The following is a 21,157-nucleotide window of genomic DNA, read 5'->3' as shown; positions in this document are numbered from 1 at the left end:
ATGAATAATCCTGTATTTCTTAAAGGAATTGAATATGCCATTTAAAATATTCCTCTCTAAAAAACTCCATGCTCAAGTGGCCTCCCTAGTGAGTTATATCAAATAGTTAAGGAAGAAATAAAACCACTCTTACATAAACTTTTAGAAAATGCAAGAAGAAGGAACTTTTCTCAACTCAATTTATGAGGCTAGAATTACAGTGAAACAAAAACTGGGAAAGGAATTCCTTTACAAGAAAGGCATGCTAATACTAATATTTCCTCATGAACATAGATGCAAAATATTTCATAAAATGTAAGTCAAACCTAGCAATATATAAAGTGGATAATCCATCATGACAAAGTGGTATTTAATTCCAGAAGTTAAGTAAGATTGGTTTAACATTTGAAAATCAACCAATATGATTACCATAGTAACCAAATTAAGTAGGAAAACCATATAATCTTCTTTAATAGGTGTAAAAAAAGACATTTCACAAAATTTACACACATTTACAGAGAAAATCTTAGCAAACTAAGGAATAGGAGGGAAATTTCTCAATCTGATAAAAGCACATTTCAAAAAACCCTACAGCTAACCTCATAGTTAATGGTGAAAGATTAGGTACTCTATGCCTAGGTTTGGGAACAAGGCATAGTTCCCAAAGGGCCTGATCTCAGTTTTTCCTTTCAAAATTATACTGGAGTTCCTAACCAGTGCAATAAGGCAAAAATAAAAATGAATAAATAAAAGGCATACAGATTAGAAAGGAAGCAATAAATCTGTCTTTATTGCCGAAAATATGATCAATCGATTTGCAGACAACTTGATCTGTAGGTTCTAAATCTACAAAAACATGTTAAATGACTAATAAGTGAATTTAAAAAGATCTCAGGATACAAGGCTAATGTAAAAAATAAATTGCATTCCTATATATTAACAACAAACAACTGATGTTTAACAGTTGATGTATAAATATCCCTCAAGTAGGAAAATCCTGAAATACACACACACACACACACACACACACACACACACACACACACACGTATTTCCCATGGGATTCAGCTCCAGTCTCCTATAGTGGTACCTGGCTTATGCACCCTTCCTTTGTTGCCTTCTTTAATATTTGGGTTGGCCAAAAAGTTCGTTTGGTTTTAAGTACAAATAAAAGACACATTTTTCATTTTCACAAAGAACTTTACCAAACAACGGATTCACTAACTGAACGAACTTTTTGGCCAACCCAATAACTCCACTCTCTACAAGGGGTTCTGCACCTCCAAATAAACTCCTTGCACTTAAATCCCTGATTTAGATTTTGCTTCTGAGAAACCGAAACCAAAGTATATGACAATTTGGTATGGCCTAGAGTTGAGGAGGTAATGACCAAACTCTGAGTGACTAGTAGCTGGGAGGTTAAAAAAAACGGATCCTCTGCCTGCAGACAGGCTCCAGATTGCAAGTAGCTGAAATTAGGGACTGCAGGCTTGCCCAGGTCTCTGCAATGTGTGGTACCAGCCTAAGCACACAGGAGATGTTTTGAATTGATTCCTTTATCCTTCCATGCATGATGCATTGTGATTCTTTCACCAATGCGGTGAGATGATGTCACGTTCAGTTCACACTGATGACTGCAAGCAAACAAAAGATAACCAACGGAGAGGGGACAGTACTGTCATTTTGGCAGACTGTTGACCCTTTACCTCTTCACGCTCCAGAGTTGAGCATTAATCCCAAAGAAGCATCAGGGGGTGTGAGACAGCAGGATGCTTTCTCCTCCACTCAGAATTGCTAGCCCCACAAGTCTAGAGGTGGGAGAGGATGAAAGTTTTGAATCAAACATGAGACCTAAGTTGTTTGTTTTTTTTTTTTGTGGTACGCGGGCCTCTCACTGTTGTGGCCTCTCCCGTTGTGGAGCACAGGCTCCGGACACGCAGGCTCAGCGGCCATGGCTCACGGGCCCAGCCGCTCCGTGGCACCGGACGGGGGCACAAACCCGTGTCCCCTGCATCGGCAGGCGAACTCTCAACCACTGCGCCACCAGGGAAGCCCGAGACCTAAGTTTTATAATGAAAAGCTCTGAATCTTAATAACTGAGCCTATTTCAGTATTTAGTTTTTACCGTAATATTTAATTTTCACATTAAAATAAACATATTCTAATACTAAAAGAAGCATATTTTAATACTAAAAGTGACCAAAAATTATGAATTGGATTGATGTCCTCAATGAGTCTCATATTTACCAGGTGGGAGTGGGATGGGGGTTAGGTGGTTTTCAACAAAGCACAGGTGGCAGTAGTTACAAAAAATAAATAAATATAGACAGAACTACATAAATTGTGTATATGTACATATACACACATATATGTACACATATATAATACGTTATATAAAGAATATATATTCTTTCTCAGATTCTTTACCATTATAGGTTATTACAAGATATTGAATACAGTTCCCTGTGGTATACAGGAAGTCCTTGTTGTTTATTAATTTGCTTTTTAATACATTAGACATTTATCTTTATATGGCATGAAGCAGAAATTGATTTTCATCATTTCCATGAATAGATAATTGCTTCAGAATATTTATTAAATATACCACTGTATTTTTTCCTCTAATTAAAAATATCACACATAAACTCAATTCCCGCATATGAATTTGTTTCTGAACTCTGTTTTGTTCTATCAAACTGTTTCTATGCTAGTGATACCTTTTTTACATTATTATGGTGATATATATTTTTCTAAACCTAGTAGGAAAGTCTGTTCTTATTGACCTTTTTTTTCCCCAAAAAATGTTATTCTTCTCATGGCATACTTACAAATCAGTTTGTAAAATTCCATAAAAATCTTGATACTTTGAAATTTTAAATTTATTAGATTTATTTGGGGATTCTTAATTTTATTTATTTTTATTTTATTTTTAGTGATAATGTGTCTTCTCAATCAAAAACATGTATGTCTTTTTATAAGTCTTAAAACAGGGCTAGTTTTTAACATAATTTTTATATATAGTGTATGTATACACAATGAATGCTTGCTATGTGCTATGCAGGGTGTTTGACACTCAGATTACTGCAGTGAACAGATCAGGCCAAGTCCCTGCCTCATAATGGAAAAGGTCAGTGAATAAGTTAACAAGATTAAGTGTTCTAAAGAAGAGAAACAGTGTATAAGAGAGAGAGTAACTAGGGGAGGTAATTTTACAAAGGAAAATCAAGGTAGCCTTCTTGGAAGAGGTAACATGTGAGTTGGGAAGGAGCCAATTATGTAAAAACTTGGCGGGGCCCGGGAAGAACGTTCTAGGAGAGGGAAAAAGAAAGTAGAAAGACTTGTTCTGTTTAAAAACACAACGGAAACAAGCATGTGAGGAGAAGAATAAGATAAAGCTGGAGATACGAAAAGTCCAGATTATTCAGGACCTTTTCGGTTTGGGTTTTATTCTTAAAACAGCTGATGAGTTTTAAGCAAGCAGGGACATAATCAATTTTACAATTTAAAAAGGGAGCTTTGGCTACCTTGTGAGAACTAGATTAGAAAGATGCTAGGGTGGAGAAGGGCAGCAGTCAGCAGATAATACAGAGCCTGGTGAGGGACAAGCTAGTTGGCTAGTTCGCTCTGAACATCTGTTTTCCCTTACCTGTTTAGTAATAACACCCATTCTTATCTGGTCCTACTGCATCTCATCTAAGTGATTACACTTCCCAGCCTCTCTTAAAGCGAGGTGGAGCCACGTGATTAAGTGCCACCAGACAATTACTTTTAGACAAAAGCATTGTGTGAGACTTTCGGGAAGCCTTTAAAATGTGGAACTTGATCTGAGCCTCTGCTCCGGGAAAACAGTGCTGGCTGAGAAATTCCCCACCTCTCTTTTTCTTTTTTTCTCAATTGAGATATAACTGACGTTATATTAGTTCCAGGTGTATCCAGCTCAGCATTCTTTATCTCATGAATGATTAGCTGATATTAGAAATGTTTGTCTGCTTGAAAGTAGCTAAACACACACATGTGTGTTCAGCTGATTGAGGAATGACCCTGATTGCAAAATGACCCCAACTGCAAATCACCCCACCTGAGACTCGTCTATACCTCCCTATAGACATCTAAAGCAAAACCACACAGTAGAGGCACTTGGATCTTAGGGGATCTAGGGTGTGATCCCTGTTGCAGCAGCCTGAATAAAATGCATTTTGTCTTTCACACCTTTTTATAAGGTAGGTGGTGTATCTTCTTCACTCTTCCTCCTTTCTTTCTAACGCTTGAAATGTATAGGTGAAGGAGCACAAGTAGCCTTCTGGGAGCATGAGGTGGCATACATTTAAAATGAACTCTGGGGCTTCCCTGGTGGCTCAGTGGTTGAGAGTCCGCCTGCCGATGCAGGGGACACAGGTTCGTGCCCCGGTCCGGGAAGTTCCCACATGCCGCGGAGCGGCTGGGCCCGTGAGCCATGGCTGCTGAGCCTGCGCATCCAGAGCCTGTGCTCCGCAGCGGGAGAGGCCGCAACAGTGGGAGGCCCGCGTACTGCAAAAATAAATAAATAAATAAATAAAATGAATTCTACTTTATCAGACCACGTGGCTATAAAAGGGCTATAAAATAAAGGGTTATAAAAGAAGCACAAAAGAATGTAATGAGCTTACAGAGCAAAGTAAGATTAATTGTGAGAGGCTTGAGTGAATCTCAGGGAAGACTTTTCAGAGAAGATGATCCTTTAGATAGGCTTTAAAATAATGAAAATTTTGATTGATAGTTGAGAGGAAATGACAAGGATGATTGAATCTTGATTCATATTGACCTCAACAGGCTGGGATAAGCGATCAGTAGAACAAAAGTTGGCACCTTACTGAGTTTATGGAATGAAAGAAAAGGCAACTTAGAGTTATTTATCACGGAGTGCAGAAGAATAATGATGCTAAGGAAAGAAACGGAGACTCTGGGAGGAGGAATAAATTAATGATTTCAGTTTTAGCCACTTGAATCAGATATAATGGTGAGATATTTAAGTGGAAATATTCTAAAGGCAGCTTAATACTGTTTGAACTGTTAAAGTGAGATCAGCATAAACACACATTCTGAAGTTGAGAGAATGATTTGATTTTCTGAACAAAAAATGCTGAAGTACATGAGGTGATAGAAGCTGATTGAAGACCAGAAATTCCAAGACCACTTAGTGGCAGCAGTAGGGAGAACAGGTGTTGAAGGAAAGAGGTGTTAGCACCTGTGCTCATAGCCTCTCGTAGCTTTCCCCCAACAGTTGTTTGGAGGAACACTGTTCTGCAAGATTTTAAAAGATATACCAAGCAAACAGTGTTCCATGCTCCAATAGTTTTGAGACATTCTGGGTTTGGAGATAAACATGAGATGTTTAAAGATGTATAATGCGCTATAAATCTCAAAGGAGGTTGGTAACAGTGTGCAGTGTTTTCAAAACTTATTTCACCCCAGAAATTTTTTATTATAAAATCTTTAAAACAACATATATTTTGAACTCCACCAGTTCAAGAAAATGGGGGCAGAATGGAAGACAGTTGGGGAGGGAGATGGGCGAGCCATCTATGTATCGTAGAGAAAAATGCATAACCTATTACTAGAGGTTCCGTCCTATCCCATGGAACTTTTGGGGGTCATAGGATCCATTGAAAATTTGGTTGAAGCTATAGAATTTCTCCTCTGAAAATTATACCATGTATGTATATATGTTCCTTTCCCTGGAATCCCAAAATATGACAGGAATTAACAATAATGACCATTAATTTCCTTTTAATATACATTTTCACAACCTTAAATTTCTTTACTATGCATATTGCAAAAATATTAAGTAATAAAATACAAACATATATAAAATAGAAAGTGATATTCCCCTAAGTCTGCTGCCTCCTATGTAATCCATCCCTTTATCTCAGAGGTCATTTTTAACAATTCTCTTTGTATGGTTATCCAAATACATTTAAATAATATAGGTAGGATTTTTCCTACCACTTGCATTTATAAAATTTACTCTGTCATAGACATTTTTCCACATGAGGGCATATTGATTTAGCTTATTCTTTTTAATAATTGCTGATATGATGCACTGTAATTTTTCATTTTTTCCCACCACGTATTAATCCATTTAACAAACATTTATTGAATCTCTATTATGGGTGAGGTATCTTGTTTGCCTGGAGAAATAGCAAGGAACAAAACAGATATGGTTCCTGCTCTTAGGAAGCTCTCACGCTAGCAGGGGGAGAAAAACCATAAACAAGTAAACAAGTTAGTTAAATAACTACAGATTGTGAGTATAGCTCTGCAGGAAAACAAACAAACAAGCCTAGATGAAATAGAGAGTAACCAGGGGAAGGAAGTCAGTTTTGTGCTGAGGCTGGTTGGATGAGTCAGCTGTGAGAAGAACTGGAGAAGCAGCAGTCTAGGCTACTGCTAATATTTATTGCTATTGCAAACAATTTCATTACGAACATTCAGTAAATACTCACTGATTGCTTACTCTTTGCCAGCAACTGTGCCCGAGTGTGAGGATTGAAAAGTGAACAATTAAAATTTGGTCCTAGTTCTCTTGGAGCCTACATTTTAGGGTAATTAAATAAAATACAAAGACCTCAGCATAGTGACTGGAACATAATAATTACTCAGCCAGTGTAAATTTGTCTGATTATTTAAAATACTATTTGCAATCTGGCAAGTAAACTTATCTCATTGTTCAAATTTGCTCTCCGAATGCTATTGACGCTGTGTTTTTCACATTGTTTGCCATTTGAATACCTTTTGTAATTTGCTGGTATATATCCTTGTAAAGAAGAACAAATCTGACTCCATATTGGATCTGTTTCTTTTACTTTTGCTACAATTCTATTGCTTTTGCTACAAGTTAATCACTAAAGGGATGTTGCCTATGCCTTAAAGTATACATAATGGCCCTTCTCTTGGAACCCTGCCTCCCATGCTGAGCCTTAAGCTAAAATACTTTCCTTTGGCTCATATGAAACATCATGACTAGGCCCACCGATGAATGGTTGCAGGAAAGAAGAAATTAACACATCCCCTCCAGAGTCTGGCTGGAACCAGGGAATCTTTACAATAATGTATCACTTTTTTTTACTTCACCTCCTCACTTCCCCCTCTTTGTCCTGTAAAAGAAACTAGCATCCAAACCCAGACAAGTCGTTCTTTGGGACACTAGTCCACCATCTCCTCTGTCTGCTGACTTTCTGAATTAAGTAGCTATTCCTTGCCCCAACAAATTGTCTCTCAATTTATTGGTCTGTCAGTGGGGCAAGCAGTATGAGCTTGGACTCTGTAGCATCTTTGGTCATCCATTTACTGGTCTGTTTGCTTTTTACTGATATAGATATAGCAACCACTTGGCTATTACATGGGCACAGTCTCCCTCCATCTCCAGTCTGTTGTCTTTTAGTTTCACTAGTGGCATCTTGAAACGTGGACTTTTGACATTTATTGTGGTTAATATTTCAGTTTTCTTCAGTAATGACTTTGGGAGAAACTTGAACAAGATTACACATGAAAACTTTGCAAGGATGTGTGTTACAAATATAAACAAGGATGTTATAAGGTGTAAGTGGAATACGTCTCATATTGATGGAGAGGGACAAACGTTTGTTGCAAACCTGTACGTGCTAGGCACCTGCCCAAGTGTTTATCCATACCAAGTCATTTGATCCTTACAGAACCGTTCCAAAGTAGGCAACATTGTTCCCATTTTATATCTGAGGAAACTGAGGTAGAGTTCCAATGTCTCACAGCTAGTAAGTAACATAGTTGAAATGGCCCACCCATGTAACTGTGATGGCAAAGTCATAATAGTTAATTTTACAATGATAACTGTAAAGTCCCTAGCAGTTTGGTCTAAAATTGACTGTGAGATAGGTGTACCCTTGGCTTAATAGTGGTGAACGTGAAAAACACCTGCAAGTTCTATTTGATCTGGCAGCTGAAAAAGTTAATGAGCATGGGCAATGTTGTACTTTTCTATGGTTGCATCACTCCTGGAACATTGTGTCCGGTGTCCAAGATAAACACAGACGGGTATTAGTTGAAGAGTTGAAAATAGGTTTTGTTTAGTAACTACTGACAGTCGAGAAAGAGCTGAGTTCTATTCCTATTTGTGGAGAGGCGACTGGAACGTTTTAAAGGGAGGATGAGAGACGGGCAAGAGTGGGAGCTCAGTAGAGTTAGAGAAGTGAAAATTGCAAAGCATCGGTCAGTATAAAGGCGACTAGACCAGCTTCGTTTGCTAACTGGCAGCTGCGGAAGTGAGGAGTCTATCCTCCCACAGAGACTGGGAGACAGAGGCCCTACCCTTCCTGAAGACTGCCTCTGCAGGGAATGGCTCTCGGGTCTTTGAGAGAGATGCTTCTGAGTCTTAAGAAACATATTCACAATTTCAAGCCCTTTGGGAGGTCAGGGGCCTGCCATCAGCTGTTGGCTAGAACTTTCTCAGCTAGGCATTTTAATGGCTGTGTGCCCTAGGGATCCGCCTTATAGAAACCGTGATAGAGTTGGTCACGTCTCTTAGCACAGGGGTTTGCACGAGTTGTCACGTGCTGACAGTTGCACGGTTCTCAACAGCTGTCAGAATCACAGTTTCTGAGCAACATTAAATACAGAGGATGGGAACCACGATGGTGCAGTCTAAAAATCATGTCCTATAAGAACCTCGAAAGAACAAGAGTTTAGCCTGGAAAAGGTAAAGCCTAGGGAGTCTAAGTCTAGAGATCTGGTTTGCACAGTCTTGGAAAAGGCTGCGTGGCCACAGAATGAACTCTTAAAGCTGGGAGTGTTGGAGCGAGCGGAGCTGCAAGTAAGCAGCTTAAAGTTCCTGCCAACGAAAACATTCTGTGATTGTTGCAACCAAGTGAAGACTTTAACGAAGGCGTGCTCCTTAAGTACACAAGCTGCAAGCGAGCGATCAAAAAGAATGACGACCGAGAAAACGGGCTCTGGATAACTTGGGACGTTTGCTTGGCTCTGATGCCAAGCTGACGAAGGGTGACGAGGAAATTAACGCTTGGTTTGGAGCAAATAGCGGCCTCCGTGCCAAAGTTCAGTGACAAGCGCTCGGCAGAAACACCAGCGATGGCTTCAGGTACGAGCTAGCCTAGAAGAGAGTGCGGCGCGGGAAGAAGGCAGCGGCCAGGTGAGCGGATAGTACGGCGCCCTCACCTGCGTGGACACGCGGTTCAGGCGGGGCAAGCGGCTTGCACGCGCCTCCAGCTCCCGGAAGGAGGCGGGGCCACCTCAAGCGCCGTTCACTTAAATCTGCGAGCGGGGATCGCGCGTCGCCCAGGTTCCTCAGCCGAGCGCCGAGCGGTCGATCGCCCTCGCTCCCGCAGTCTGCGCTCCGCTCGCTGGTGGCTCCACCCGCCATTATGTAAGTGCGACAACACTCCAGCGCGCCGCCTTCGTTCCCGGCGTGCGGGCTACAGGCCGGGGCGGGGAGGAGGTGGCTGCCCCTCGCCGCTCTGGCTTTCTTGGCTCCCCCGGTCCCGGATGGTGACGGCGGCGCGGGGAGACGCTGGACGGGGCGGCCCTGTCGAGGCACGCGTGGCGCCCGCATGCTTTGCCCTGCGCGCCCTGGAACCCTTATGGGGCTCGAGTCTCCCGCGTCCCCGCGCGCCCTGCCTGCCGTGCCCGGGCCCGCACGCCAGGAGCGCGGCTCGCTCCGTGCTCCGCCCCGGACACCAAATGTACTGACGATTTCGCGCGCTGTTTAATTAGCTAAAAGTTCTAACGTGGCGTTTTTATGTTTTTAATGCAGAGACCAGTAATCCGTTATGGAGCATGCTATTACCCCGTTGGAACCCCTGCTTCCCACTGGTACTGTATTTCTTAACACGTTTTACACTGACATCGATGTGAGCACCCCCAGATCCCTGATGAGGTTAAGAGGGCTGGACTCCAGACCCAGAACGGTTTCCAGTCTGCCTCGGATGTCCTCCATTTAGGCATATTACGCAACCTCTCTTGTGCCTCAGTTTCCTTATCTGAAAAAAACGAGGATAGTTTTTAGTCCTTGCGGTGTAGAGTTGTGAGGGCTAGAAGATGATGTATTTTATGCCCTTCACCTGGAGAAGACGACGCCCTACTTGTACTGTGAGCTCTTAGGCTCTTAACAGTCTGAACTTATCTCTAACAGTAGAACATTAGACGCCAAAGGGGTAAAGGTCAGTCTTTATTGCCTTTATTATTGCCTGCCCGTTTGTAATCTATGGAAAATGCCAGAGGTTACCCAATAAAAAATGCTTTAAAGATATAATACTCAAGAATTTTTATTATTTCTAAGTGTAAAGGCATTGTAATTCACCTGGAAATAGATGGAAGAATGACTTCTTTGAAGCTAATTGTCGCATTCATTATCGAGTGTAGTAACTGACTTCTGTGCTAATTGCGTGATAAACATTTTTTATTTACCAGTTTTTATTGTGTTTCTGTTGTGTAGAACTTCTAGTTTATCAGTTCATCAATTTAAATAGAATGCATAGCTTTTTCATGTTTAAAGTTTTCTCTAAACCCATGAATTCACGAGTATTTTGGGGAGGGGGTGGGATATTGAATTTGATCTGAACTTGTCAGCTTTCCCACATCCTGGGAGTATTTATGGTAAAACAATCAAAGGGTAATAACAGTAGGGAACACTGACTCCTTCCTCTCCAGTCATTTGCTGTGCTAAGTTGTTTATATATACTTCATATCTTATTTTACAGGTAAAGGAAACAGGTAGTAATGGAGCTAGAATCTGAACCCAGATATGTTTACATTGACTTGGTTAAGAGGTTGGGTATTTAATCATAACTAAACGGCTTCTCCTAAGTTAAGAAAAGCACTGGCAAACATAAATGTTTTGCAAATGAAATTTCATAGTTCTGTTATCCAACAGTAGCGGCACTAATAGCATTTCCAAGAGAGAACATTGGATTCAGGTGGCCTGTTGACGTTAAGATTTGTTACTAAATCTAAGTGCTTTAGGTTTAGTTAGAAAGGAGGATTTCTAGTGTTTTCTAGGTTTAATGAGATATGTCATATAGATAGTGCTGCATAGTAAAGGTTGGAGTGAGGCAACAGGGTCTCTGGCTTTAAATATTAGCTTTGCTGGTTGTATTTCAGTTTCTTCATCTATAAAATAGGAATCTTTCGCAGCGTTACTGTGAGTATAAATGAGTTGTAAAACATGTAAAGCTCTCGGCTTCAAGCTATTAGATTCAGCAGTAAGGCTAACATGGTTGGATCTCTGGGTCAGTGCTGAGATAGAAAAGGTCTGGAGCAATAGAACAGTAGGAAATAGTAGGAAACACAGGCAGTTCTGCTCCGTCTGTGTTTTATCAAAGGCTTAGGAAGGAGGCCTAGACTCGTCAAGTTAGACATGTGTAAGCTCCTCACTGGGACAGGGCATGTAGGGGAACTGTCAAGAGCCGTGATATCCTCTATGAAGCACAGATCTACCAGGCAGAATCCCGAGCTCCTTTGCGGAGATCTTTGGGATTTAGTGGTTCTCCTAGTTTCCTCCTGTTCCTAAGGGTAAAAGTTTATACAGATTCCTATCTCTTCTCAAACACTGGACTAGAAGCACGGGCTCCCTAGAAGTTTACTTCGACTCTAGATAAATGAGAGATGTTTAAAAACAGAAAAGCGTATGATGAGGGGCCCTTGCAACGCCTGGCCTCTTATAGTAATTCGGTAAGTATTCGAGTTAACTTTACATTTAGAGGGATTCCCTTCATCAAACAGACACTTAATACTTTATAGCAGAGAGGTAGTTTTTGTATTGATAACTTCTGTGAATTTAAGTTTTAGGCATGATGTACCTGCGATGTGTACCCAGATTTAGTATAGCAGGCATGCTGACAAACTGATTCTCTTCAGATGAACTAATTGCTAGGTGGGCCAAAATGCACATCTCTGGAATGATCATTAGCCCAGGGAAATATATATTTTTAATCTTTTTTTTTGTAACTAAAGTAAATGGTTATTATTTAAAGAAAAACGACTAACCTAGAATGTGAAAGTTTCCTGTAATCCCTCTTCTGGAAATAACCATTATTAAGGTGGCATTGTTTTAAAATATATTTTTAAAATTTATTTGGCTGCATTGGGTCTTTGTTGCGGCATGCGGGATCTTTCGTTGAGGCGTGGGGGGCTTCTCTCTAGTTGTGGCGCACGGGCTGCAGAGCGCACGGGCTCAGTAGTTGTGGCACAGGGGCTGTAGAGCGTGTGGGCTTAGGTGCCCCACGGCATGTAGAATGGATCCCAGTTCCCCCACCAGGGATCAGACCTGCGTCCCTTGCACTGGGAGGCAGGTTCTTAACGACTGAACCACCAGGGAAGTCCCAAGGTGGAATGTTATGAATATTTATTTTTGTACATATAACCCAGTATATTATTATTCTTGTTTTAAATAAAATGGATTTATGTTATAAATTGTTTTGTAAATTACTCTTGGAGCAGTTGGTGAAAGCATATCAATATTCTTCTACTACAAAGATTATTATAGATTCTGTGTGCTCTTTGTTCATTTTTCAAAAATAGAAGTATTTCTATATGTTAAACAATGCAAGTGAGTAAATATTACAAATCTTATTCAATGATTATTTAACAATTCATGTATTGGGCAGTATCCAATGTAGCAGACAGAAAGGAGCTTGGAGGAGCTGTACAAAATGAATGACTTTATAGGCAGAAGGGGGCAGGAACAAGGAAGTTATACTAGCAAAAGGTAGATTGGTTCTAGCAAGGTCACTTTCCTTTAGGGGATGGTAAGGGTCTGTCAGGCAGATTCCTTCACTAGTGCTGATAGGGTGATTCCTGATTGGCTGGTTTAAGATTCCATTTTGGGGAGAGCTGAAGCTGTACATAATTGGGTTAAGTATTAAGTCTGGGTTTGGGAATGTGGCATACATGACTCCATTTTGGGCCCGTTGTCTTGTTTTTAGCACTGCAGGGAAAAATCTCCATAGCAGAGATTGTCATTTTAAATCTCTAAATTGTGTTTTTCTAAATTTGTGTGTGTGTGTGTGTGTGTGACCTGTTTTATGCCCTTTCCTGCAGCTTTTTTCACTTACTACTTTATGATGGTCCATACGTGTAGATATCCCAACTTGTTTTTTTTTTTTAATGGGCAGTATAGACACAAAGGAACTAGGCTTTCTTAATAGACATTTAGGTTATTTCTAGTTTTTCTTATTATAATCTATAATGCATATCTTTGATTATATTATTTTTGCATATTTATGTGAGTTTATCAGTAGGATAAATTTCCAGAAATGGAATTACTGGATCTAAGGATATGTTTGCATTTCTGTTGTCTAGAGGAACTGACAGGTAGCTAGTGTATGTCCTTTGATACTAGGTGCTGTGGAGGATACAAAAGTGATCCCTTCTATCCAGGAGCTTATGGTCTTGTTGGAATCAAGAACAAAACAAGACAGATTCTAGTTAGATGTTAAATTATGTCTGATAGGACCCACATAGGAACTGTGGGGACTGAGGAGAAGATGAGGGCAGGCTGGAATAGGCAGAGAAATGATGGGATGGACAGGTGTCAAGTGGACATCCAGAAAAGCACTGGATTTAAATTGTGAGAGGCCTGGGAGGAAGCACAGAGCACTGCAGGCACTAGGCCTTCCTTGAGTGAGAGCTCAGTGCTGCATCTGTGGCCATGAACTAATTCAGTTCATCTGGTGGCGAGTGAGGAAGAAATAAGGTTGGAGGGAACAGGTGGAGGTTTTGGAAGAATGGTTGAGCAGTGAGGGTATAACCACAGTGTGGAGGATAGAGAGATTTATTGCAAGGTAGGAGATAGAAAACTTTGGGAAGTTTGTGTCCTTCTGCCTTTGGAACATTTTATACAAAGCAGCCTTTTGTATACCTTAAAACTCAGTTAAATTGTGTCATCCATGTCATGGTTCAGCATTGCTAATCATATACAGGTTAAAGTCCTTATCCTGACCTTAAAGGCCCTTCGTGATCAGACTCTTTTTTTTTTTTTTTTTTTTTTTGCGGTACACGGGCCTCTCACCATTGTGGCCTCTCCCCTTGCGGAGCACAGGCTCCGGAAGCGCAGGCTCAGCGGCCATGGCTCACGGGCCCAGCCGCTCCACGGCATGTGGGATCTTCCCGGACCAGGGCACGAACTCGTGTCCCCTGCATCGGCAGGCGGACTCTCAATCACTGCGCCACCAGGGAAGCCCGTGATCTGACTCTTAACCACTATTCCAGAATACTTTTTTTTATCACCTCTCTGTGTCCAAGCCAAGCTGAACTCCCCACTGTTTACTTATGTGAACATTTATTGGAGCTTCAATACTTTCGCCTTAGCTCATGCTACGTTTATCACCTCGAATGTTCATTTTCAATCCTTAGAATTGTTATTCTAAAATTTTAGCCATTCCGGTGAGTGTGTAGAGGAATCTGTGGTTTTAATTTGCATTTCCCTTATGGCAGAATGCTGACCTTGTCACTTGTTTATTGGTTGTTTGTACATCTTTGGGAAATGTTTGTCTCTTGCCATTTTTCTTTTCTTTTTCTTTTTTTTAAGTATAGTTGATTTTTAATGTTTCAGGCATACAGAGTGATTCAGTTATACATATATCTGTAGCTATATCTATATATCTATTCTTTTTCAGATTCTTTTCCAGTATAGGTTATTACAAGGTATTGAATATAGTTCTCTGTGCTATACAATAGGTCCTTGGTGTTTATCTGTTTTATGCATAGTAGTGTGTATCTATTAATCCCAAATCCCTAATTTATCCCTTCCTTCTATTTCCCCTTTGGGAACCATAAATTTGTTTTCTGTGTCTGTGGGTCTGTTTCTGTTTCGTAAATAAGTTCCTTTGTATCATTTTTTTAGATTCTGCATAAGTGATACCATATGATATTTGCCTTTGTCTGACTTCACTTAGTATGATAATCTCTAGGTCCATCCATGTTGTTGCAAATGGCATTATTCCATTTTTTTTATGGCTGAGTAATATTCCGTTGTTTATATATGCCCCGTCTTTTTTATCCATTCATCTATCAGTGGACATTAGGTTTCTAACGTGTCTTGGCTATTATAAATAGTGCTGGTGTGAACATTGGGGTGCACGTATCTTTTTGAATTAGAGTTTTCATCTTTTCCAGATGTGTGCCCAGGAGTGGGATTGCTGGATCATATGGTAGCTCTATTTTTATTTTTTATTTTTTAATTTTTTTGCAGTATGCGGGCCTCTCGCTGTCGTGGCCTCTCCCGTTGCGGAGCACAGGCTCCAGATGCGCAGGCTCAGTGGCCATGGCTCACGGGCCCAGCCGCTCCGCGGCATGTGGGATCCTTCCGGACCGGGGCACGAACCCGTGTCCCCTGCATCGGCAGGCGGACCCTCAACCACTGCGCCACCAGGGAAGCCCTATTTTTAGTTTTTTAAGGAACCTCCATACTGTACTCCATTGTGGCTGCACCAGTATACATTCTCATTAACAGTGTAGGAGGATTCCCTTTTCTCTACACCCTCTCCAGCATTTATTATTTATAGACTTTTTGATGATGGTTATTCTTGACATTTTTCTATTGGGTTGTCTGTGATTTTTTTAAAGAATTTAATTTGTAGGAGTTTCTTTTTCTTAATTGAGATATAATTGATATATAATGTTGTATTACTTTTGCTTTGATACATGTATATATTGCAAAATTATTACCAAGTAGGAGTTTCTTTATGTTTTCTGGATACATAGTTCTTTGTCTTGATCTTCTCATCAATAAAATAGAATGACACTTTCCAAGGAGAGTTATGAAGATTAAAGAGTATCTGTAAAGCATTTAATACTGATACATAGTAAGAATGCAGACATTTTAGTTATTTTGCTCATTGACTTCTTAACGTTTTATCTAAAGGTTTTTTTAAATTGGTGAAGAGTAATGTTTAACTGGTAAGCACATACTATTGCTATTTTAAACTCTGTAAGTATAGATGCATTTTCAAAATATTCTTAAAAATCTGGATTTTTTTTTTGCTTTAGTGTCTGTGATCATTTCAGTTTTTATCATCAAGCTTTATATTTAGAACTCCATATGTTTGAAAGTAAAGTATTTTAAATACTTCATAGCTCAAATAAAAGTGAAGAGTAAAACCATCCTTAGAATCATTATTTTACATGTGCTTATTTCACAAACCTATGACATAGAGCAAATAATTACAGAGGTTTTAATTTCTGGCTTACTAAAAATACTGATATTTAAACATTTTTGTAAACTTTCACAACATAGTACATATGCATTATAAAAAGTTAGGAGATATGGACAAACAAAAATGAAATAAAAATGCTGTATTTCAGCCTCTCAGAGATTACCACTGTTATCTCCATGTTTGTGAACATTTAGTGTGTGTATATTCATATTTATATCCCTCCAGATACTTTCTGTGTATAAATACAGTTAGGTATTTTTAAAGCAAAATGAGAACATACTGTGAGTTGCTTTATTCTGTTCATAACTCTACTTTTCCATGTCAAATGTCAGTGTCTAATACCCAACCATATTTAAATTTTCTCATTTTCAAAACAACTTTTCCAGGTGCTTGTTCCAAACTAGGACTACCTGTGCATTTGGTTCAGTCTTTTTAAATCCAGCACAGTTGTCCCTCACATTTTTAAATCCCCCTTAACATTGAGTATTGACATCTATTTATTTTTATTTTTGGCTGCGTTGGGTCTTCGTTGCTGCGCACGGGGGTTACTCTTCGTTACAGTTTGCAGGCTTCTCATTGTGGTGGCTTCTCTTGTTGCAGAGCACGGGCTCTAGGCGCGTGGGCTTCAGTAGTTGTGGATCGCGGGCTCAAGAGCACAGGCTCAGTAGTTGGCCCACGGGCTTAGTTGCTCTGCGGCATGTGGAATCTTCCCAGACCAGGGCTCGAACCCGTGTCCCCTGCATTGGCAGGCGGATTCTTAACCACTGCACCACCAGGGAAGTCCCAAGTATTGACATCTTAAATAAAGTGTTTATATCCCTCTTAAGCTGATATGATGGAATAAAAAAATACAGCAGTTTGGTATGAATCATCATTCACTTAGAAGTATATATAATAAACTGTAACTGAAAAGTTCCATTTTATTTTCCCCACGTAATTTCATCATAAATTTGTGCTAGAAAGCCTTTTATCTATCACTCTCCATTTCTTTGCAAAAAGATTATATACATTTAAATTTTGAAAGGATTCCTGTGACCATAATGCTCTTGGGAGTAATTTCTTCCAAACTGAATTACCATTGTTGAGGTTTATTATGAATCAAATTACCATTTTAAGTATTATGAGCACACACTTGATCAAGTCAGCATAATTATATTACACATTTTTGTAACAACTAACATTTACATGACACTGTGTGCTGGGCATAGTTTTAATGCTTCAACAGGGTAAAACCTATAGAAAAGTTCTGGACCTAGAAGTCCGGGTTTGAGTTTTAGGCATCCTCTTCGCTAGTTATGTGACCTTGGGCATGACACTCAATTTCTTAGAGCTTTAGTTTCTTTATGGAAAGTAGGAATATATACAAACGTGAACTCCTTGGTCAAATTTAAGCTAGTATAAAAAGCAAGTGTAAGTAGAGTCTATGCATATGTAAAATATTTTGTATTAGATCAACTTTATTATATTGATTATTACATTTTGAAATCCATTCATTTTTCTAATTCTCAAAGGAGATAGCTATTTATTTAGTAATGTGTTCACTTAGGGCTACCAAAACTATTTTTTCCTGGATTCTGTATTTTTTTTCCACGCTTGTTGAATTTATTATTTCTAGATGCACGAAATTATTTATAGTGGTCATAGTTTTTTGATGCCTCATGGTTAAGTGGAAATGAATCTGGGAATATCTCAGATTCATTCATATACTAGTATTCATATACTAGTATAGTATTCCTGCCATCTCTTGTATTTCTGGAACTTAATTTCCATGGAAAATGCCTAAGTTTGTAAAAGGAGTATAAAACCTGAAGATGGATATTAGCGTTCCCCACTTTACTAGAAGCTAATTTGGGAATCCCTGGGTAACCTGTGTCTAGAGTTCTGGCTCCTTTGTGATATAAATGTGTACTGGCCACCTGCATCAGTAGTTCTGTGCATTTTGCAGCAACAGATCTCTCAAGAGCCCTTGGTGACGACATTCATTGGTACCAAACATAGTCCTAAACTGTTAACTCCCTTCTGTAATCTCTATTTAGCAAATCCTTATAAGAATGACATAAGGGTAGATCTGAGTTATTTGCATTTGCCTTTATTTTTAAATTACAGATGAAAAATTCTTCAATATATAGTAGCAAGATGCCTCTTGGTCACATATCCCAACTAATTAAGCATTCTTGTTAGACATTCTGGTTTGTTCTCTTCTTTAGATCTGGGCTATCTGTGACTGTTGAGCATTTGAAGTATGGCTAGTGTGACTGAAGCACTGAGTTTGTAATTTAAGTGTGAAAAGCAAAACCGCATCAGTTATTAGAAAAATTTTAACTGTTTGGAACAGTGTATTAGTTTACTGGGGCTGCCGTAACAAAGTGCCATTGATTGGCTGGATTAAACAAGTTTATCTTCTCACAGTTCTCGGGCTGGAAGTCCAAGACTAAGGTGTTGGCAGGGTTGGTTTCTCCTGAGGCCTCTCCTTGGATTGCAGATGGCTGCCTTCTCTCTGTGTCCTCACATGTTGCCCCTTGGTCTGTAGGTCATCTGTGTTCTAATCTATTTTTATAAGGGTACCAGTCCTATTGGATTAGTCCCACTCATAGGACTTCATTTTACCTTAATTACCCCTTTAAAGGCCCTATTTCCAAATACAGTCACTTTCTGAGGTGCAGGAGGTTAGGACTTCAGCACAGGAATTTATGCGGGACACAATTCAGCCCAAAAGAAATAGTGTACGTCAGTTTACTTTTTCAGCTGTAAACTTTTCAACTTTAAAAAAGATTAACTTGGTCCACATTTCAGAATTCTCATGATTACCAAGTAAAGGGAGGTTTTAATATCACTCCATTTGAATATAGCTGGTGGATGAATTAAAAAGTCAATGTCAGGCTCTTACTTAGTTGCTGTTTTGTACTTCTATACAAAATTTTCTCTATTCATTCAACACTTCCTGAGTATCTAAATTTCATATGTACTTTAAAATTTTCTAGTGGCCTCTTTAAAAAGGTAAAACAGGTGAACTTTATCTTTAATGTCTAAAATGATATAATTTCAACATGTAATGAGAAATAAACGATTGTTAATGCCGTAGTTGACTTTTTTTGTACTAAATCTTCAAACTCCATGTTTAGTTTACACTTCTAGCACGTCTCAAATCAGATGCTAAATTTTCATTAGAGATACTTTAGTTTGATAATTTGTCAAATACTTTGTTTTTATTCTATCAGCAAGGGTGAGCTCACAGACTCATACTTTTGGGATAAACTTGATACACAGGGAATAAAATGTTTCTTTTCCACAGAAAGCCTTTGGAGACAGGCGTTGGAGCTAGGAGTACAACCTGGGTTTTCTGACTGTTTTTCCTATCAACATGGCTCTTTTGTTGTTTAAATTAAAGTGCTGTGCCTGCTTTGAAACTTGGAAAACTGGCAGGTGTTTTTGTTTGTTTGTTTTTAAAGAAATTTTCATCCCTTTGTGGATGGCACATAGCCCTCAGGCTAAAGCTTCTGCTTAAGGATTGTGATGTCTTTGCTCTCCAGGGATAGCTAAGAAATCAAAGAGGCAAACTAGTGGATTTTCCAGTTTCAAGGGTTAATCCTCTTTACTCATCTGCCCAATTAGAAATCTAGCCCAGGTAGTCTTCAAGTCTCTTGCGTGTTAAGGGGAGATTGGCTGCTTTGGCTTTTAATGCTTTTCCTTGTGTATAACTCATAATTGTTGGACTCCTTTCTTTTTATTCTCTTCACTTTATTTCTCACTTACTAAGACTTTGCTGACATAACTACACTTTGTGTGTTTGTAGTTTAACTTTTCCATGTATTTTACTTGATTTTCATACTTGCCTTAATTTTTGTTGTTCTTTTAATTTGTTTCATTATATTTGATGACAAAAATGTTTGGTTCATCCTCATTCTTAATGGCCAAATTGTTTCTTTTGCGGTAAGTACTATCTCATTAACTTTATAAGCCATCTTTTCCACGTGATCTAGAGAATCAGTTTCCTTTGTTTTGGTGGTATTAAGTCTCTGCAGCAGCCTCCGAGCACACCTTTTCCTTATTAGCGTTGTAATAGCTACATGCTTTCCGAAACAAAAGCTTCTAAAGTGAGTTTAAAAATAATCTTAATTAAAAAAAAGTCTTGTAAATTGGTCCTTTGTAGCATTATCAGAAATAATACTGTTCTGTTAGACAAAACAATTGAAAGTATCAAGTGAGGAGCTGTGGAGGCAGCTGTAATATTCGCAGTGCTAGAATGTCATGGCTTGGTCACACCAAAAAGGAAAAAAATCTGTGGTTTTTGATACATTAACACCAGATGTCTTTGGAGGTTCTCTAGGAAAATGAGGTGTGTTTGTGCATTAACTTCTCATTCAAATGAATTGTATTCTCTTTTTTTCTTGGTTAAATCCATCAGAAAGAGTTATTCTTTGTAGGTGGAAAACAGATGCTCAAACAAATGGATTTCATTCTGAGGGTATTTCTGTATCTTTATCACACCATTGTCTTTGAAGGTGTTCATTTATCACTGTGGAATAGTTTCTTTTGTTTTTATGACTTTACAGAATTGAAGCTTTTGATTTACTCTTAGGCCATGTGTAAATTGTGTAAATTGGGCTTCTGGCCCAGTTGCCGCTGTTTACGTTGAGGCAACTTTATTTTTCTGTTTCAAAGTAGGAAAACTACTCTTGGAGTTTATTCTTAATGTGAGTAAAAGTGCTGTGAGTACTGAATCCTGTGTGGAGAGAAGACTCTAGAAATCCTTAGTGTTCTGGGGCAAGTGTGTCTTTGGTAGCGCCCCTCTGAGATGGCTCTCCGACTTTTTTGCTTGAACATGTTCGGGTAGTTCTGACTTTTTGAGAAATTACATACTGTTGTTGGTCAACTGATTGTTTAAAATGTGTACTTAAGCTGAAATTGACCTTTAGTTCTCTTATTTTTCAACTGAAATCATACAGAAGACTTTGACTTACTTTCTACTTAATTGCCTTCAAATACTGACAGACCTT

At 39.1% G+C, this 21,157-nt stretch overlaps 1 protein-coding gene across 3 annotated transcripts in view; it reads left to right on the top strand.

Moving 5' to 3' along the window:
- Positions 1-8,359: 8,359 nt before the first annotated feature.
- The window catches only part of TPK1 (thiamin pyrophosphokinase 1), a 344,701-nt gene continuing 331,903 nt past the window's right edge, over positions 8,360-21,157 (top strand). For 2 of the 3 annotated variants that reach the window (XM_082846615.1, XM_082846613.1), the window contains exons 1-2: positions 9,163-9,373; positions 9,761-9,819. In XM_082846615.1, coding sequence (XP_082702741.1) covers positions 9,777-9,819 — 43 coding nt within the window. In that variant the 5' untranslated portion in view covers positions 9,163-9,373; positions 9,761-9,776. Of the gene's footprint in view, positions 9,140-9,162; positions 9,374-9,760; positions 9,820-21,157 lie in introns of those variants that run through there. The other variant, XM_082846614.1, reaches the window with a different exon arrangement.

Source organism: Leucopleurus acutus, assembly GCF_964270905.1.
Source record: "Leucopleurus acutus genome assembly, chromosome: 9".
Lineage (NCBI taxonomy): Eukaryota > Metazoa > Chordata > Mammalia > Artiodactyla > Delphinidae > Leucopleurus > Leucopleurus acutus.
This window is presented reverse-complemented; position numbering and strand designations above follow the sequence as displayed.